Source organism: Corapipo altera, unplaced genomic scaffold (assembly GCF_003945725.1).
Source record: "Corapipo altera isolate COAL_440 unplaced genomic scaffold, ASM394572v1 98, whole genome shotgun sequence".
Taxonomy (NCBI): domain Eukaryota; kingdom Metazoa; phylum Chordata; class Aves; order Passeriformes; family Pipridae; genus Corapipo; species Corapipo altera.
Genome location: NW_020884914.1, coordinates 236,958 through 255,299, shown reverse-complemented (window position 1 = coordinate 255,299; position 18,342 = coordinate 236,958). Strand labels below are relative to the sequence as shown.

Genomic DNA, 18,342 nt, shown 5'->3' with positions numbered 1-18,342 from the left:
CCATGAGGAACAGATGCCTGTGTGGCTGAATCAGAGCCTGTGTGTCTGATGCAATATCAATGTTTAAAGTGCATACATTGCTTATTTAATTGTATTTTCTGCTATTTTTGTAAATCTCCTGTAAAATGTGGCAAGGATTTAAAAGTTAAACAGCAATTGAAATCTTGTCTGTTTTAGCATCAGAGAGGTCACTGATTCATCTGAATGAAGTTCCACTACCCAGCTCTAAATGGAACCAAAACCAGTTTTAAGAAACACAAAATAAATATGACTCGTATGTTATTCTTATCCCTGTTTATCTTAATTTACAAATAAGATAATTTGTATCATTAAATTAGTAGTCCCACAAGAACTCCAGGTCTTTTACCTTGAAATTAGTTTTTAACCCTTATCCTAATAAAATCTTCTGTTGTTCTCTGGTTTTGAGATGTCAGGTTTTTTTAGGGAGACTTTGTCAGGCTTTTTTTGTTCTCTAACAATGTACTCAATGCTTGGTTTTTCTTTCACATCTGGCTGACAGGCTCTGTCTCTACTTGTCCTCTTTGTTGCAATTCTAGATGGTTGTTTTTTTCTTCAGCTCTAATAATTTGCTAATTAATATGCTTTAATATAGTTTTACTTTATTAAGCTTTTTATACGATATAATATTGTATAGTTTCCTTTAGGAGGATTTCTCACATTGAATAAAATTTGATGTGGCTTGATAGTCTTGGTTTAGGGGGGGGAAAAATCCCATAGCAGCAAAATGACTAGTTATGAATTTTAAACCAGCACACATTAAGATATGAAGGGAAAAGCAGTTGTAACAGTCATCCCTACAGTCAGTCTTTTTGTGGAAAAATTTGTATTTCTAGAGGAGTTTTCCTGGGACTGGGACTCAAGAATCAGCAGTTGTACAAATAGAGGAAAGGTGAAAACAGTTGTCTGTAATGTGAGAAGCAATCCTTTGTTTTCTGGTGCAGTTTCTTTGATCTTTTGCTGTATGAATTGAATGTAAATTTTATTCTAATTTTGTAAAAAAAAAATCTTTTACATATGACTTGGAAAATAATAAATAATGCAATCTTTACTTCTATTAGAAAAAAATTCCAATAGAATACATAAACACAGACTGCCTGGAGACTGTTTCTCATGGAAGGCTTTTAATTGACAGCTGAGACACTCCAGCTGACAGCACTTGGATTTTTTTAAATCTAGAGGGTTGGAAGTAGGGTGTTCTCACACAAGGGTTGTTTTTTTGACTTCTTTCCTGCCAGAATACAAGGTTGCAGGCTTTTGCCATACTATATAAGCAAGTATTTATTAACCAAACTCGAGGAAAACCTGCTTTTCTCTCTATCTAGTTAGGAAAAATGCTATTTTCTCTTGAAACCCCTTTCTCAACTAGAAATTACAGGACTTTGAATACAGATCCACAGGTCTATTTCTGTTTTTCTGGTTTTTTTTTTGTTTTGCCTTTTAAGTATGATCAAAACAAGGTCTTTGTCCCTTTTCCATAAAGAGTCAAGAGTTCTGCTGGTTTTGAGAACACTTTGCAAACCTAGGACTTAAATTTTGTATTCTTGATAAATACTTGGTCTAGAACACCATGTGGAATACAGACAAAAAACCCCACCAGTAAATCTTTTATGTTTGCCTGAAAGTTAAGCATTGCAGAAGGTTAAAAGGACAGAGATTATCCAGGTGCTATTTTGTTGTTACTGATGGGTTTTTTTCTTACCACTATATGTGGATTTTGACTTTTGAATATCTATGGTTAATCTGCACACACAGTTTTATATATCTTAAAGTTAATGGCCTACCATGGTAAAATCTGGGGGTTTTTTGTCTTTTCTAGGTTTCATTTGGCCGTGACTTTGAACAACAGCTGAGTTTCTATGTTGAAGCCAGGTCAATGTTTTGCAATCTGGAGCCTGTTCTAGTCCAGCTGATTCATGTAAGCCACAGTTTATCTACATCTCCTTAATAAGTGAGGATATGTTTGCAGATGTCCCATTCCCTGGTCAGATTATATGGCAAAATAAGTCTGAAGTATTTTTATCAGGTGTTTATAAAGTAAACTTTGACCTCATCTCTGATTTTATCACTCTAAACACTGAAGTTCTTGCTTGACAGGCACACATGGTATCATTGCAACAAAGAAAACAGGCTATCCTACAAGAGATTTCATGTCTAATAAAATAAATGGCCCTTTTGTGCATTTAGAATTTGGGTTCTCTCTTCTATAATCCTCCATCTAGGAGAGATTAGACTGTGTCTGGCTGCAGATTCAGGCACAATCCTGCTCTGATTGGGAAGGTTAATCCCTTTTCTGTATTGAGTCACAGGTAAGCATTAGCTGCATCTGATTCCTTTGGAACATTGTATCTTCTCTTAAATATTTTTAGTGTTTTGGCTTTTTAATCAGTGTGTTAGCTAGAAATCACTATTGTTATGCTAGGAAAGAGGTGACAGCACTATAGCTGGGAAGCAAAGGATAGGCTAAAGGCTTGAATAAATCAATAAGTCATATTTGCTTTAAGGGACAGTCACTAAAATTCTCCAAGTAAAAACTAAATAATACAGTGAGGGCACCCTGTATCAGAGTTCCTTTTGGCTCTTGCTGTTCTCTAAATGCATGCAGTAAAACATGCAGTTTGTTATTTGCCACTGGGGCTGTGCATTTTATTTCATGGTTTTCTTTTGGCTTTTATGTGTAGTCTGTGAACCAACTAGCAATGGAAACAAGAAAGGTGATGAAAGGAAATCATTCCAGAAAGACTGCTGCATTTGTCAGGGTAGGTCTCACTAATAAACTTTGAGCCTGCTTTCTTTGCAGAGAACACTATTTGCTGACACCTAAGTTTATGATTTTTGAAAAACTAGTTTCTTAGTATTTTTTGACACTGTTTGTAGTCTCATTTTCTCTCATTACCATCTCTCTTTCCTCTCTAAAGGTAATGCTGCTGTTTAAGAAATAAAAGACCCAAACCATCTAATAGCAGCTTTGTATTGAAAAAGAGCAGCAAGATTTGACTCCCTCTCCAAAGGAGGGCTCGTGGGAGAGCTGTTTGTGTGAATTCTAGAAAGCTCAGCTTTTCAATTTATATTTAAAATAAAATACCAGATTTCTGTGTAACTCAATCACAGAGAGAATGGGAGATGGGGTACAAAATATATTCAAACTTCTGTCTCGTAATATCAGAGTTGATATGCTGAAATCAGTATTTGAATTTCAAATGCAGGACTCCTTTTGGCTTTAGTGCCTCTGATTCTGTATAGATATGGTCAGATGTGCTCTGAACTATGCACAGGCTGTGCCAAATGCTTGTGTTCATTTCTTCTAACCTGAAAAAAATCTACAGATTTTGATTCCTTAATTGTGTATAAAATCAGTAAGGATTGCTATAACTATGAGATAGGAACTTTATTCAGTTTAATTTTTTTTTTGTTTGATTTAGGCTTGTGTTGCCTTCTGCTTCATTACAATTCCATCTCTGAGCAGCATCTTCACACGTCTTAATCTGTACCTACACTCTGGACAGGTTGCTCTGGCAAATCAGTGCCTTTCACAAGGTAAGGCATGAATTTGTCTGTTTAAAGGATCTCTTATTTCAGAAATATTTCTAGCTGTGAATTATAACTTGGTTGAAATGCTAAATCATATGTATATTTATGATGTAATTAACATACAGCCCCTGTTTCAGGCACTGTTAGAGTAAAAACTTGTCATATTAGAACAGTTCTTCAATTCTAACACAAATCCTGTGATCTCAATAACCAAGACAGCTGACTATAGTTAAGATAGTCCTGGCTATGAGGTAGGTTATCCTAAATTACTTAGGAGTTATGGAAAGTGTGGAATGTTTTTCTCCTGCATAATTATGCAAGCACTCTAATCATAAATGATGTGCTTTATTGTAACTGTGGAAAAAGAAACTAGTTCATCTGTGTAGTAGTTCACAGGCTGACAAAACTCTGCAAGGAACTGGAAAAGAATTAGAAGTTAGGTCAGGAACAGCAGAAACTTGGTATTGAAGCAGATGTGTGATAAATGCTTAGCCAAGAAAATGTGCCACTACAGCAGAGTGAAACAATGGAGTGATACCAGATCATATGAAGGTTGAAAAATATATTTTCTTTTTTTTCCAATCTAAATTAGTGATTGAACCAGGCTCTGAGCACAGTTTTCAGCCATTCTGTTAGCTCAATGTTAAGTAATTGGAAATTCTGACAAAATGTGATTCGGGGAAAAAAATGGGAGCTATTCTGGCACCAGAATGAGCATTAAGTCTGTATTGCCATTTAATATGATCTTGTTCCCGTTCATGTCACAGACAGTTACCTATTCTGAAAATCTTCTCATACTTTTAACTGCTTGCAGTATTTTTCTTTTCCTTTTTAAAATGATGTCATTCTACTTTGTTTTGCAATTTTTAATCCTGATTTTAAATGTCTGCTCTCTGATGGCAAATGCTTTTCCTTTACATGTTTTCAGTGGAGCTGTGAGAGTAATAAATTGGATTGCTTTGCAAGATCTTTTGTTGTGGCTACTATTAATTCTCTGTGCTTCTTCACGAGAGCTTGTTTTCCAAGCTCTGCATTTACCAGCAAGTTCCAGCTGCACAAACAAGCTGACTTAGGATGCTGATTAAGACTTTTTAGTGCAGGGTGACTGTTGTATTTCTTTGTTTTGAATCTGATGTTGCCCACATAGCAAAGCAGAGGGATTTAGACTAAAGCTGGCTGTTGTGTCCAAGTATGTTGTGCAAATAAAAGATCTGCAAAGTCTGTTGTTGTGCAATTAGTATTGTGCAGTTTCTTTGTAGATAACAGAGCTTACAAAAATTGGACTCGCTTTTTATTCCCCTGGCATTTTGTTTAATTGACCAGTTTACCTTATCCTGTGTATCAATTTCTGTTCTTGTTGCTGTGTTGCAGTGCCTCTCTTGTTGGAAGCAAATACAAAGCAGTTTTTCTGTAATGTTTGATCTTCGAGGATTATGCCCTGCCCATGTTGGGGCCCACTCTGTTATTTAATAATCTTTGAATTTCTAAACTGCTTTTTCAGTACTTTTGTCATCCAAGTCTACTCTGAGTGAGACTCCTGGGCCCCAACAATTGTCCAGATTTTTCAATGTGAGAGTTTTATGAATGTGCACAGCTGTTTGACATGTGAACACAATGCACTCACTAAACAATTACAGGATCCCCATCCTGAAATCTTTTATGGTCACAGGTATATGCAAAGTATTATGAACTCAGTCTCTAAACTGCAGGTTTATTAACCACACTTTCCTGAGTTTTAGGCCCACAAGCTTGAGAGAGGAGCATTTTGTTCATCTCCAGTTTTATTAAAATGAAGCATGTGCAAAACTCTGGTGTTCAGTAACTCACTTCATTTACCATGTTTTATCATTACACACTGTTTTTACTTCCTTAGAAAAGCTATTTTGAGTATAATTTGTATTCAGAGACATCACTTGCATGAGTAATTTAGCATGTGTTAACCAGTTAGGCACTGTCTTGGGACATTTTTTGTCTTTCCATATGCTGATGCACTGAAGTCAGATAATGTGTCCTTGAAAGTTACTCCTAACACATTTTAATCTGTATCCTAACTGAATGAGTAAGAAGAGGTAAGAAGTACTGATTAATTCATAACAGCAAATTTCAATCCAGTCAGTTTACTGAGTTAACTGATGCCAGTTAGACACCGATCTACTAAAACCAGTGCAGCATGAAGTGAAGATTTAAGAGTGTGCAATTAATGCTGCCATTAGGCCAGGAAGTGAAATTGTGCTTTGTCTGTAACCCTTATTTCATGCTGATTTGGATTAGCTTAATTGGTTTAAAATTGTGCAGAGAAATAAAACTGAAAGGTAATGTACCTGATGTGATAACTCAGTCAGCAGTGGAGCGTGCATGGGGGTGTGTGTGTGCAGTTTGTCTTTAAAGATTCCAGCTGTTGTTTTTAACAACTTAAATTCTTGGGTTTTTCTTAATTTTAAGTTCCTATGAGGGAGTCTAGCTATTTCAGTGAGTTGAGTTTTCACTTAAACACATAACAAAATTGAGTTCCACAACTTCTGTTGGCAATAGGGAGATTTCTCTAAATTGGCAATGTATCTAACTTGAAAAAGGAGCAGAATTATGTGTTGGGGTAGATAAGGGGAATTAAAAATATTGCTATTTTTATAAAGAGGATCTGCAAGTCATAACAATAAATAAAGTTTATGAGTCTGAGGATTGCACTGATAAACTACCAGCAACTGGAGAGCCACAGCTAATCTGCTTATAACTGGAGGAGTTTGGTTTTACCTCATTCCCAGTCTCAAGGGGCAGCAGTAGTAGGCTGTCAGTCCTAGTGTCTTGCTATTCCCATTTCCTCTATCAAATCTGAGCCTTGCCTGCTGGGATTTGCCACACAAATCAAGTGTTTGAACTCACCCAAATACTTCAGTATTAGAAAACTGTAACAGTAATCTTTCTTGGAATAGATTTTCTTTAATACAATGAAATTGGGTCAGAAATGTGAATTTATAGGCTCATGAAATTCCAGTCTTAATACACTGATGGATGTCTGTCTGGACATGCTGTTCAGTATGTATTGAACATGGCTATTGTCTCTTTTGTCTCCAGCTCCCAGGAGCTGCTTTAAATAAAATGAATCTGTAATTATGTTTAAAATGTTTTAGGTGTTTTTGTCCTGGATGCATAGTTTGTACCTCTGGAGAACCTATTAAGAGCTCACCTTTGAAAAGGAGATTTTACAGAGGGGGGCTTTTCATTTTTTTAGCTGAGCCACTAAACACTGCATGCTGAGAGGAATAAATTCTCATCAGTCATGCTTCCTGCCATGGGGAGTGCTGAGACTAAATTGAGATTAAAAGCATGCTCCGTTGTGTCAGTCCTCTGGATTTCTGAGATATAGGTATTATTTTAATTGCACGTATTTCCTCCCTGTGGAAATGCTACTTTTGTCTGTCAGAGAACAGACAGCATGAGTTTTTAATTGTTGGTCACAGCATTCAGCAGGTGGGTGGAGATGACGTAACTTTCTGGTAGTGTGTGTTAAGCAGCAGTTTTGTTTTAAAGGCTGTGAAATCCTTGCCTCACTTCAGAAGTAACATGCTGAGTGAATAGGGTAATTCAACTGATTCTATGTGACTAATTTCAGTGGGATACTGTCAAACATAAAATTATAAAAACGGAGTCTGTCCCTCAGAACAACTGATGCAGACCTTTTTGTTTGCCAAATGTGGATTTTAATTCTGAAGCATACAGTGCTTAATGTACTTCTAGGCATTTGTTCTGTTGTCCAATTGTAGCTGAAACACAGTTTCACCTAGTAGATTGCAAAAGTAATTTCTTTTCTACTGCAGAATATGTTACTTTTCCATGAATGTTCTCTAAATATGACAGGCTTCAGCCAAACTCTGGAGAAAGTATGGTATGGAAAATCTAATAAGTAATTTTAAATCATAGTCTGTTAATGTTTGAGAGTATTTTCTCAGTAGCATTAGATAACCATTTTTACTGTTTTTTCCTAATCTCCTAAAATCTTCATAGATCTGAATAATATAAATAGAGAGAATTTGGGGGAAAGAATTTAGAGAAGTAAAAATTTGAAGAGATTTTCCTGATTACAGATTTTGGGACTTCTTAGCTATTGCTCCTCTGGTGAGATCACTGTATGTTGTCTCTGTTATGTTTTTAAATGCTGTTTTCCTTGAAGGTAGCAAAGGAGCTTTGAGGAAAAGTGGTGAGATACTGTTTTCCTTACTAGTAATTATTAGTAATGCTAAATGTTACTTTATTTGAACAGAATTATGAATTGTACTGTTACCTGGGATTTCCATAGCTGGAAACTTCTCTCATTCCCTGAGCTTTGTATTGTTCCTCTCTTTATCCCAGCCAATAGCTTTTCCATATGATGTGAGAGAGATGACATCTCTGTCTCTGTAAGCTTTTCAGACTGGTATTTTATATCAGATTGTCAGTTCTTCAAGTCTGTCTAGCCCATGACCTGTTTTTGAAAGTGTCTAGTAGCATCTACTAAGGGAACCTACAGGAAACACTAATGTATAATGATGCTTCTTGGCTTTCAGCTGCAGGTGATCTAAATACATCCTTCAACAAAGCTTGTGTATGGACCATAGTACTTAATAAAATAAATGGACCAATCCTTAGGAATTTAATTTTTTTAATAAATCTTTACTTTTTGACCTTTGTAACTTCATGTGACAGTGAGTTCCACAGTTACCTGTTAGCTGAATGTCTTAGAGCTTGCAGCTCATCTCCAAGTGATACTGAGCAAAATTCAGTCATTCTGAATTCATTTTCTTGCTGTCTGTGAGATGATGGAGTTGGTAAGTTCTGAAGAATTTGTTGTCAGTATAGTCTTTTCTAATAAGGAAACAGTTCCCTGCCTTAGCACCTTTTTAATCTTTTTGTCCCTTTGGAAATGGGAAGATCAGGACTGTATTCCAGATATAAATGCACAACAGTTATATAAATGATACAGTGACACCTCAGTGTTCCATTACTCTCCTAATGATTCCTATAATTGCCTTGCCTTTTCGACAGCTGTTTAGGATGTAGTTTTCAGGAAACCATCTATAATGACTCCAAAATCTTTCACAAGCGTAAATAGCCTATTTAGAGCTTATCTTTCTGCACTTATAGCAAGGGCTGTTTCTTTCCCCACATGCCTTACTAATATTAGAGTTCATCTGCTGCTTTATTGCTCAGAATCATGAGATCCATCTGTGATGCTTTGCACTCGCGTTCCAGACTAGTCTGCAAACATTGTCACCTCCCAGCTCATCATAAGGACATGTCTCTGCAAAACCTTAAGGAATGCAGTAATCCTTTTGCTCCACTGTGAAACCTTTTTATTCCCACTCCTTTCCCTGCCCACCCCATCTTTTATTGTTATGTATCCTCGTGAGGACTTTCCTCATCTTCTGTCAGCTTAGTTGTTTAAAGAGCCTTTTCTATAAGGAACACTTAAATATTTTTTTAAATCCAGGTATTTTTATTAACTGAGTTACTTTTAAACATAAACTTGGTAGTTCTTTGGAAAACTTGAGAAACTTCTGAGGAATGATTTCTCTCTGCAAATACCATATTGACTTCAGCCTTGTATCATGTTTTTCCATATGGCTGTTCATTTGATTTTTTTTTTCACCTCATAATAACGAGGAGAAACCTAGTATTTACCTATAGCATTTCTTATTTCAAAATTTCCAGTATTTCTAGTGGAGCTTTCTTTAGATGTGTTACCTCAGTCTTTAGGGATTACGTGGAATGCAGAGAGGCAGGCTGAAATTTGTGGTGTTTTTTGGGGAGGTAATGATGCTGTGTGTTGCATTTACTGACTGCAACTTAAGAATAAAATATCTTGTGTCCAGTGTCCTGGCTCATCCTGTGTCATCTCCCTGTACACATCTTCCCTTCCACTTATGCCTCTGTGTGCTGTTGGAAGTACTAAGGCCTTGCTAACAACCTCTACTTGAGCTATGCCTACAACTGGCTCTAGCAGGCTTCATCCACATAACTAGCTTTTTATCTGCAGCTAATTCATAGTATGAATTAACACAGTACATTCCAGTCCACCAAGCAGCAGGGCATTCATTTTCTGATATCAGCTTTGTTACTTCAAATAATTCTTTGTAGTTTCTGGACTGGAAGTGATGTGCAGATAATTTTAAGATGGAGAATAATGTTCAGTAGTTCAAGGGAAATCCACATTTCAACAATGTGGCAGAACTCTCACAGTGACCTCATTAATGTGAGGAGAAGGTGTTTCATATGTTTGCAACGCTTGGTTGTCAAAACAGTAATGGATTAATTTCTTTAACAGAAAAACTAAGGCAACAAAACCCCCACAATTGCTTCCCATTAATTTTTTTGCACTGGAGTGCAAGGCTTCATTGAATTACCAGCATCTGTCAGGTGTGGAAGCAAAATCTTCAGAGTATTAAATTAGGTTTGACAGTGTTGTAAGACATGACAGTGGTGTGGAATGCAGAAGGCTTGTGTATGGTCCCTGGTTTTGTCCTTTGGGTGGACTCAGCCTGGTGTAATTGTACCCGGGACTAAAAATAGTTTGAGTAGGTATGTCAAGCTCGCTCCCTTTTGCTCTTTGAAGGTGGACTTAAGGAGCTTAATTGTTTTCCCTTCTCTAATGGCTTTGTTCCTTCTTGAATTTTTGCCTGCCTGAAATCCTAAATTTGTCCAGTTTAATTGGCTATCACAGATGCAGCAAATACAATGCAAGCTGAATTTTTATATCTAAAGAGATTGATATATAGAAATATATAGAGGTAAATAAAATTGTTTGTAGGTATAATTAACTGTGTGTGTAAATGTGCCACCATGAATATTGTCAACAGCAAAACATCCAACACCAATATCACTTGCTTTTCCTTGTGTAGTAGAGTATTCCTGGAAGTGCTGACTTGTTTATCCAAGACTGTTAGTTTTTGTAGCCTGAAGGTCAGCATGTATGCTTGGGGGAAAGATTTATAGGATTATGGTCAACCAAAATGAAGGAGCTGCTGTGAAAGGATAAATGTAGCGAAGCATGAAGTATGTTATGTTCGGAGCACTGCACAAGATATTAACAGCAGTCTGGGAAGGCTTCATCATGGTGATTTGTTGTAGTGCACAGGCTGCTCTCCCCTTATCCAGTTTAACAGGGGGTCACTTTAGAAGCAGTGTTGTACTTTAGGCAGATAAGAAAACAGCACCTTTTGTCAGAAGAAGCCTTTTTTACCTTTTTTTTTTTTTAATCACAAATATAACATCATTGTGGTTTTTGATGCTTTTTAAGTGGTTCCTTATACCTTTTGGAAGCCAGGAAAAGCAGTGTAGGGTTTTGTTTTAAAACATCTCTACAGTAATAGCTTTAAAAGTTGACTTTTAAAGATACAGAGAAAGCACCATTGCATAACCTTGTAGTTAAGGTAGTTCAGAATTAAACACTGATGCTCATTTCATACTTCTGAAGAAAATAGCAGGTCTGTGACACCCTGTTTAGTGAACTTCTTCTTCAAAATCAGAGCATGTGATGCATACTGACACCTCCCTGCAAGTGAATAGTGTTTGGAGGACAAGTAGCTTTCTGCAGTCTGTAATAAAAACCTTCACATGAATATGCATTTATTTTTGCTTTTTATGAAGCACATATATCTTGGATAAATGTGCTTTTAGTGTTCCAGCATAAAGCCATTTTGTGGTTAGCAAAGATTGGCAGGACTTGTAGCAAAATGAACATATTTTCCTTTGCCAGGACTAGCGGATGTACCAAAGTAAAATACAACTGGTTTGTGCTGTATTGCTTTTTTTGACTTGCCTTGTTGCATTGGAGGGAAAGCAGGAGGAAAAAGGCAAGAAACAAGGATTAAAAGTGTGGGACAAGAGCCCCCCAGTCTTTCCATTGTGCTGGGACAGTGACAGTATGTGGGGTTTGCAGGGTGACTCTGGCAGTGACCAGGGACAGCAGCCACGTGAAGACAGCCCAGGGGCAGCTGCTCTGGGAAGAAAAAGATGGAAGTGCAGCAGAACTTGTGGCAGCCCAGGCAGGGCCTGGTGAGCTGTTTGTGGTGTGGGCAGGTCTCTCCTCATTCCAGCAGCACTCACCTGCAGAGGAGCTGGGCATGCTGCTCTTCCCAACCAGTTAATGAGGGAGCTCCTGGCTCTGGAGCTGCCCAGCCAGATGAGAAGGCAGTTCTCATTCACAGCAACAGCAGGAGGGCCAGAAAAGTAAATTGAATCAAATTTCAGTTTTTCGAAGTGAAGATAAGAGGGTTTGGGTTTGCATTAGGGCAGAAGTTTAGAGGAGAATGTGTAGGACTGTGATTGCTGGGAGAGCAGTAAATTAGGGTGAGGTATTAGCAGCTCTTCTCTTTCACTGTGCAGACTGATTGCTGCTCAGGTCATTCTTGTCCTGCCTTCTGAAGTTATTTCATAACAGGAGTGTTCTCTGCACAGGCACGGGTACTTTGGTATGCAGACTGTTCTCTGAGGCACATTTTTCGTTTGTCTGGTCACATGTTTTTATTGTATGGTGATGTGGGACATACACTTTTATTTTTTTTCTGCTGAGACAACTGTGGAAGTGACAGCGATTCATTTGCTTGTGCTAGAATGAACATCTGCTGCTACTTTCCTTCCTCTAATAAAGCTCAGAGAAAGATTACTTACCTTCTTTTGGGTTGGCTGTCTAAACTTGTATGTTGTTTGAAATAAATAAAAAACATTCTTTCACCTCAAAATAAATGTGCAGAATAAAAGGAGGTACGATGTGTGACAGAAGGGGTCTGTGTTCTAAGCACTGAAAAGTTCAGAAAGGCTTGAACCCTCATGTGCTGAAAAGAGAGTCAGAAGAACTACAGTTTTTCCAAAGCACATGTTTCCCTGGTATTCCTCATAAGCTTAAATTAGATATCAGTTGGTACTATATTTAGCAAATTTTCTTGGAGTCTCAAATGAATTTTTCCAGAGCAAGCTGCACTCCTGGAAATGTCCATGCCTGCCTGTCAGTGGTATCTCCATCCCAGCCACGTAACACCTCTTTGCTTTCACCAAGAACTCTCTTTTCTCTTTGATGAAATCTGATTTCATGGCCTTGGTACCTGTTCCTGTAAAATAAAGATACGGCATTAATTCAGAAGGATGCTTTGGAGTATATGGCTAAACAACTCGAGTGAGATGTGGATACTTGGATATTCTGAAATGTAGCCAAGAAAGTGCAAAACAATGTTTTGCATGTCAGAAATTTTGCTGTCAGAAATTTTTTGTGAACTCAGCATATATAGGGGGTCATCTAGTGTAAGAGGGAAAATATTGTTGCTTTTAATTTGTGAATTTTAATAACCCAAGGAATAGATGTTCTAGTGTTTGGAATTTTTATTTTTGTAAGATTAGAGATATAATAAAGAGTCATGAAAAACTTCTTACTAGCTATTTTGCCAAGGCCACAGTGGTGGATGGTTTCTCTAGTTCCTGTATTGTGATTCTTGGAAAGAAGTCTTTTATCTAGGTAACTAGCAATACCTCAGGTTCTGGTACTGTATTAGTATTTTACTTTTAATGATTATAAATAATTAGAGAAATGAAGTTGTCAGTACTTCCTTATTACTTTAACAGCTTTTTGTGAATGAATTGGTAAAGATAGCATGAACCTTTTTTTCCCCCTTTGGATTCCCCATCCTCCTGGCATAAGCACTTCTTTAGATAAGTCAATTTTGATCATGTGGTAATTTCTTTATTATATATTATTAGTATATATTATTACCTAATATTATTTATTATTATATGTGAAATGATGATGTCCCCTTATTTCACAAAAGGGAGGAGTTCTAATTTCAAAAGTCTTGAGTGAGGTGAGAATTTCTTTTGAAGAAACAGCATCACTTGAATTACCACAGATTTTGATTGCTGAGTCTTGAGTTTCTTTGCAGTTAATCACAGGTTCATTTTCTGTAATCTGTTGGGATCAAACTCAGAGCAGTCATTGGGCCACAGGTGCGGCTGCCATTGCAGCTGAAGTGATAATACAGCAACTCTGGTTTTATTTTGTAGCTGATGCTTTTTTCAAAGCTGCAGTGAGCCTTGTTCCTGAAGTGCCAAAAATGATCAGTGTAGATGGAAAGATGCGACCGTCTGATGCCTTCCTCCTGGAATTCCTTTGTAACTTTTTTTCCACGTTATTAGTTGTTCCGGTAAGTTGTGTGTGCATGAACAGCACACAGGCTGGTAGACTATTTTGACTTTCCTGTTGAAAAATTTAGAGTAGACTGGAGTTCTGGAGTGGCAGATGCAGTGATTAGTTTTCTATGAGCAAGGTGAACTGATTTGGTCATTGGCTGCAAAATCACTCACCCCAATGGAAAATGGGGAGGCAGAAGCTGTGAAGGAGGAGGTGCCTCGGTAGCACCTTGCACTTAACTAGATTGGGGGTAGAATGAAATGTCATTTAATTGTGTAAACATCAATTACTGTTTTGTTACCTAAGCACTCAAAAAAATCTAATACCTTAGCAGGGGAAAAATACAGAGCTCTAGTTTCTATTAGTTTCAGTAACTTTGTTATCGGCTGCCTAATAATTTGAGTGAAAACAATATTTAGAAGATGTGTTTTGGCATAACCTTCTTCTTCTGATGAATATTTCACAAAGTACTACCATTCTACACCCTTCCAATTTTTAACTAATTGTCAAATTGCGAGAGAGAGAGAGAGAGAGAGAGAATTTTCCTCCAATATTTTCAGCTATAGCTAAAAGATGAGGGAAAATTGTAAATTAATGTGGAAGACTAGAAAAAAAAATTTTGAGGTATATTCATTTGTTCTTGGAAAAAGTAGGTTGTTCCTCCTCACTGAAATGTTCCTAATAGTTTTCTCCTTCCTTTTTAATTTGACTACATGTTTGGTGAAGCAGCACAGTGTGGTGCTGTCCAAATCCTCCTCATCAGAGCAGTGCATTCTCCTTATTCCAGCGGACCCCTCTGATTCAGTAATGAAGAATAACTTGCAATGAGATGCCAGGATTCAGAATTTAGCTTCTGTAGTTTTTTCTTCTATTTACTTTACAAAAGATCAGAAGGAAATGTCCTCAGTGGACTGTAATTTGTCCTACGTGTGTTGGTATCACTGCACCACCTGCCAGCTGGAAATGAGCTTGGTGCAGCATTAAAGCTCCTTGCAAAAACTCCCAGCTTATGTAAAGCAGACATCTTTCTACTCCTTTCATGTTAAAAGATTGTTGATTGTCTGTAACTCTGACTTCCCAGTGTAGGTGTTCTTCTGAAACTCATAATTATATGTTATATACTACAGCTTACTGACATGATTTTATTAAAAAAATCTACCCAGTGTTTAATTTTAGAGGCTTAGCTGTTAAGAAGCTGACAATTAATTTTATACTACTTCCCTGTGACTAGAAAACAAAGCATTTCAAAACTTTGTGGAGGCTGCCTAGTTCAAGTTCTGATTATGGGTCAAATGGACATTTTAGATGGAAACTGGAACAAATGTTTAAAAGGATTCGCAGGAAGCATACTTGAGAAAAGTAGCTGGCAGCTTTAATTATACTGTAGTTTTGCTTTTATAGAGCTTATATTGTGACTCTAAACCACTGAATGACTGCAGATAATCCTGTTTTTGGGGGGTTGTTGTGGTGTTGGTTTTGACCTATCTTTTTTCTTTTCTGTAGGACCATCCAGAGCAAGGAGTGTTGTTTCTTGTGCGAGGATTACTAAATGTGATCCAGGATTATACTTGGGAGGATAACAGCGATGACAAAGTCAGGATTTATACTAATGTTTTGCATCTGCTGTCTGCAATGACTCAAGAAGCATATATCTACCATGTAGATAAAGGTAACTCCTGAGGGGGGCTCTGGGTCCTGGCGTTCCCACCATGCAATTTGTAGTATTGTGTGACCACTGTACCTCATCAATGAAGGTCAATGGTAGTCAGACTTACAGAATGGGATATTTTTCTATCCAGTTCCAGGTATTGTAACTTAAAATAATCACAGGAGGTGGCTCCTGATCAGATGCACAGTCTGTTCTTTAAAGTGAATCTGTGCAGAGTGGGTTACTTAGTTTGCTCCTGGTGGTGGTGGTGCAAATGCTTGTAACTGTGAACTATTCAAGTAAATATTAGAACTTTAAAAATATGGAGGGGTTTTTTTTTAGTCTAAAGTATCAACTTGATTTATACTTATCATTGGTGTTTCATTCACATTTATTAACAACTCCAGTTTTCAGAATGTAAAGCCTAGTCTCCTTTATTTAAGTGATGTATTTGCTGCTTTGAAAGAAGGCTTCCAGTTTTGGAAATTGTGGTGATAATTTATAAAAATCTTCAGAATAGCTAGAAAATTCTAAAGATTTTACATTTTATAAAATAGCTATCATCTTTTTTTGCAATAATATTTTGATATGCTTTAAAATTTGAGTATTTCTCTTCTGATTATAGATTACTAAATTAAGATAGAGTAATAACTGAGTCTTTTAAAGCATACTGGAAGGTTAGTGAGTCAGAGAGGCCAAGCTACTTTGACTTTTTCTTTTAGTTGCACAGGGCTTTCACAGAGAGGCAGACTGGAATATATTCTGCAGTTCTTCTGGTGAATAGTCTGTCAGAGTTACCACCCATGACAAAATATCTCTTGCAGTTAGCAGCACAGAAAATAGCTGTCAGTTGAACTACTACTCTGCAGTAAATCTGCTCTTCAAATTCTGTAAGGAAGTGTGGTTTAGCTGCTTTTTCTTTCACTCAATTTTTTATATGACAAAAATAGCTGCATAATCCTAAAATGAGAAATTGGAATTATAATGGAGATTATAATGGAGACAAGCATGGAAATATAAATTGCAATTTTTACCCTGTAGTAGGATGATGCACCATGTACCTCAGCTTCTTAAAATCAAGTTTACTTGGAAACAGGAGATCATCTTTTATCTTTCGTGCTTTCTGATCTACCTAGACTACACTTAAATCTATGAATTTCTTGTAACCTATTTCATAGTAAAATAAAATAAATTAGGCCAAAAGACATGTTTAAAATCACAATTATATAAGCTCTAAAAACTTCAAGAGCTCTCTCCCTCCAAAAAATCATTAAGGTCTTTGAATCAGAAAATGCACTTTCTGAATTTTTATCCGTGACTTTGAGGTAATCATGGTTTTATTTTAAGGACAAAAAAAAATTAAAATGCAGTTTCTTTTGAAAATCTTGTTTTCACAAAGTAAAACAAACTATTTGGCCTAATCCTGCTGCCATTGAAGATGATAGCCATACTCTTCTAAAGTGATGGGGGCACTATCTCTGTGGAAAAAGTGAAAATTCACACTATATGTTGTTTTGCATTAAGTCTAGCAGATATTTTTGAGCCTGGCTGCATCCAGGAATACAGGACTGGCTTTAAGCTAGAAGATTCTTTTCGGTGTTTTGTTCCTAAAATCAAAAGGACATAGTAGGTAGGCACCTAAACAACACTGTTCTGTTTGTGTTTCATGGAGGAGGGTAATTTTATAACTTCCACATGTGGTCTCCTATCAATAGCTGGTGTTTTCAGTAGCAAACAAATGCATAGCTCTTTAGCCAGACCTAAGCTTGAATTCATCTCTGCAGTTGATTCCAATGATGCCTTGTATGGTGGAGACTCCAAGTTCCTGGCTGAAATTAATAAGCTGTGTGAAACAGTGATAGCACAGATCCTGGATCATCTGAAAACCCTTGGAAAAGAAGAGGTATGTTCTTACTCAGCTTGATTCAATACAAACCCAAAAGTAATTTGAAGAAACCCACCATCTTTGACCAGGCACTGGTCTTTTTGAAAGCTCCAGGAGCCTTTTAACAGGAGGAAATTGGGTAATTTTACTTGTTTAAAACGTGAATTTGTCACATAGGCAGGCTTGTGGGGGAGACACCTAATGATGTGAGGCAGATGATGCCACAGTTATAATCCATGTTTAAGATGCAGGCAGAAGTTTCCTGCTCAGCTCTGTGCTGCCAGGGGTGGGTCACTGAGCTGACAGGCAGCAGAGGCTACTCTGGCACACCCTGGTATCGATTGTGGCCCTGCACCAAGGAGTGATTGTGCTGCAGTACAGAATGATCACTGCAGAGCAGCACTCTGCACTGAGTGAGCTTAGAGTGAGCTTTAATTAACTGGCTTGAGTCCTGCTGTAGTCTGGTTATGGAAACGTGATGCTCTTTGGGGTTAAAGGTAGCTTTAAATTAACCAGCTTGAGTCCTGGTGTGGTTTGGGCATGGAAATATGATGGTCAGTGTAGGATAACTTTTTTTCTTGTGAGTCTTTCTGACTATAATGAGCTCTGTGATGATGGTATTACAATTACTGGCCTAAGATAGAATTGGAGACAGTGCCACAGTCACTCCTTTGATGGCAGTGTGGTCATACCTAAAATCTGCCCCGTGTCCATCCTTCTGTTGTTTCCTCTTGGCTCTCAACTTTGTAAATCATAGAATCATGAAATGCTCTGGGTTGGAAGCTCCAACCCCCCTGCCATGGGCAGGGAATAAACCATATTTTCTTGCCAGCTGAGTTAGCAGTAACCTGAAATGTCCAATTCTGTAAAGAGCAAAGTGAGAATTCACAATTAATCTATTCCTGAGTAAAATGCAATGAAAGCCACCTATAATTAGTAAAAGTTGCAGACCCCAGACACTAGGATGAAGTTAGGAGAGAGGTATAGAGGGAGGAAAAAGGTGTTTTGTCTTTACCCTGATTTTAGTATATTTGTTCAATATTAAATAAAGAAAACTCCAGCCAGCTTATTGGATTTCTTGATTGGAGTTGAGGGATCAAATATAGCTTA

General features: G+C 37.3%; 1 protein-coding gene across 1 annotated transcript in view; it reads left to right on the top strand.

Annotated features, from left to right (window-relative positions):
• The window catches only part of VPS35L (VPS35 endosomal protein sorting factor like), a 50,146-nt gene that overhangs the window by 25,879 nt on the left and 5,925 nt on the right, over positions 1-18,342 (top strand). Inside the window, 6 exon segments of the mRNA XM_027654745.1 lie at positions 1,838-1,936; positions 2,700-2,777; positions 3,441-3,555; positions 13,573-13,712; positions 15,203-15,368; positions 17,132-17,250. Coding sequence (XP_027510546.1) covers positions 1,838-1,936; positions 2,700-2,777; positions 3,441-3,555; positions 13,573-13,712; positions 15,203-15,368; positions 17,132-17,250 — 717 coding nt within the window.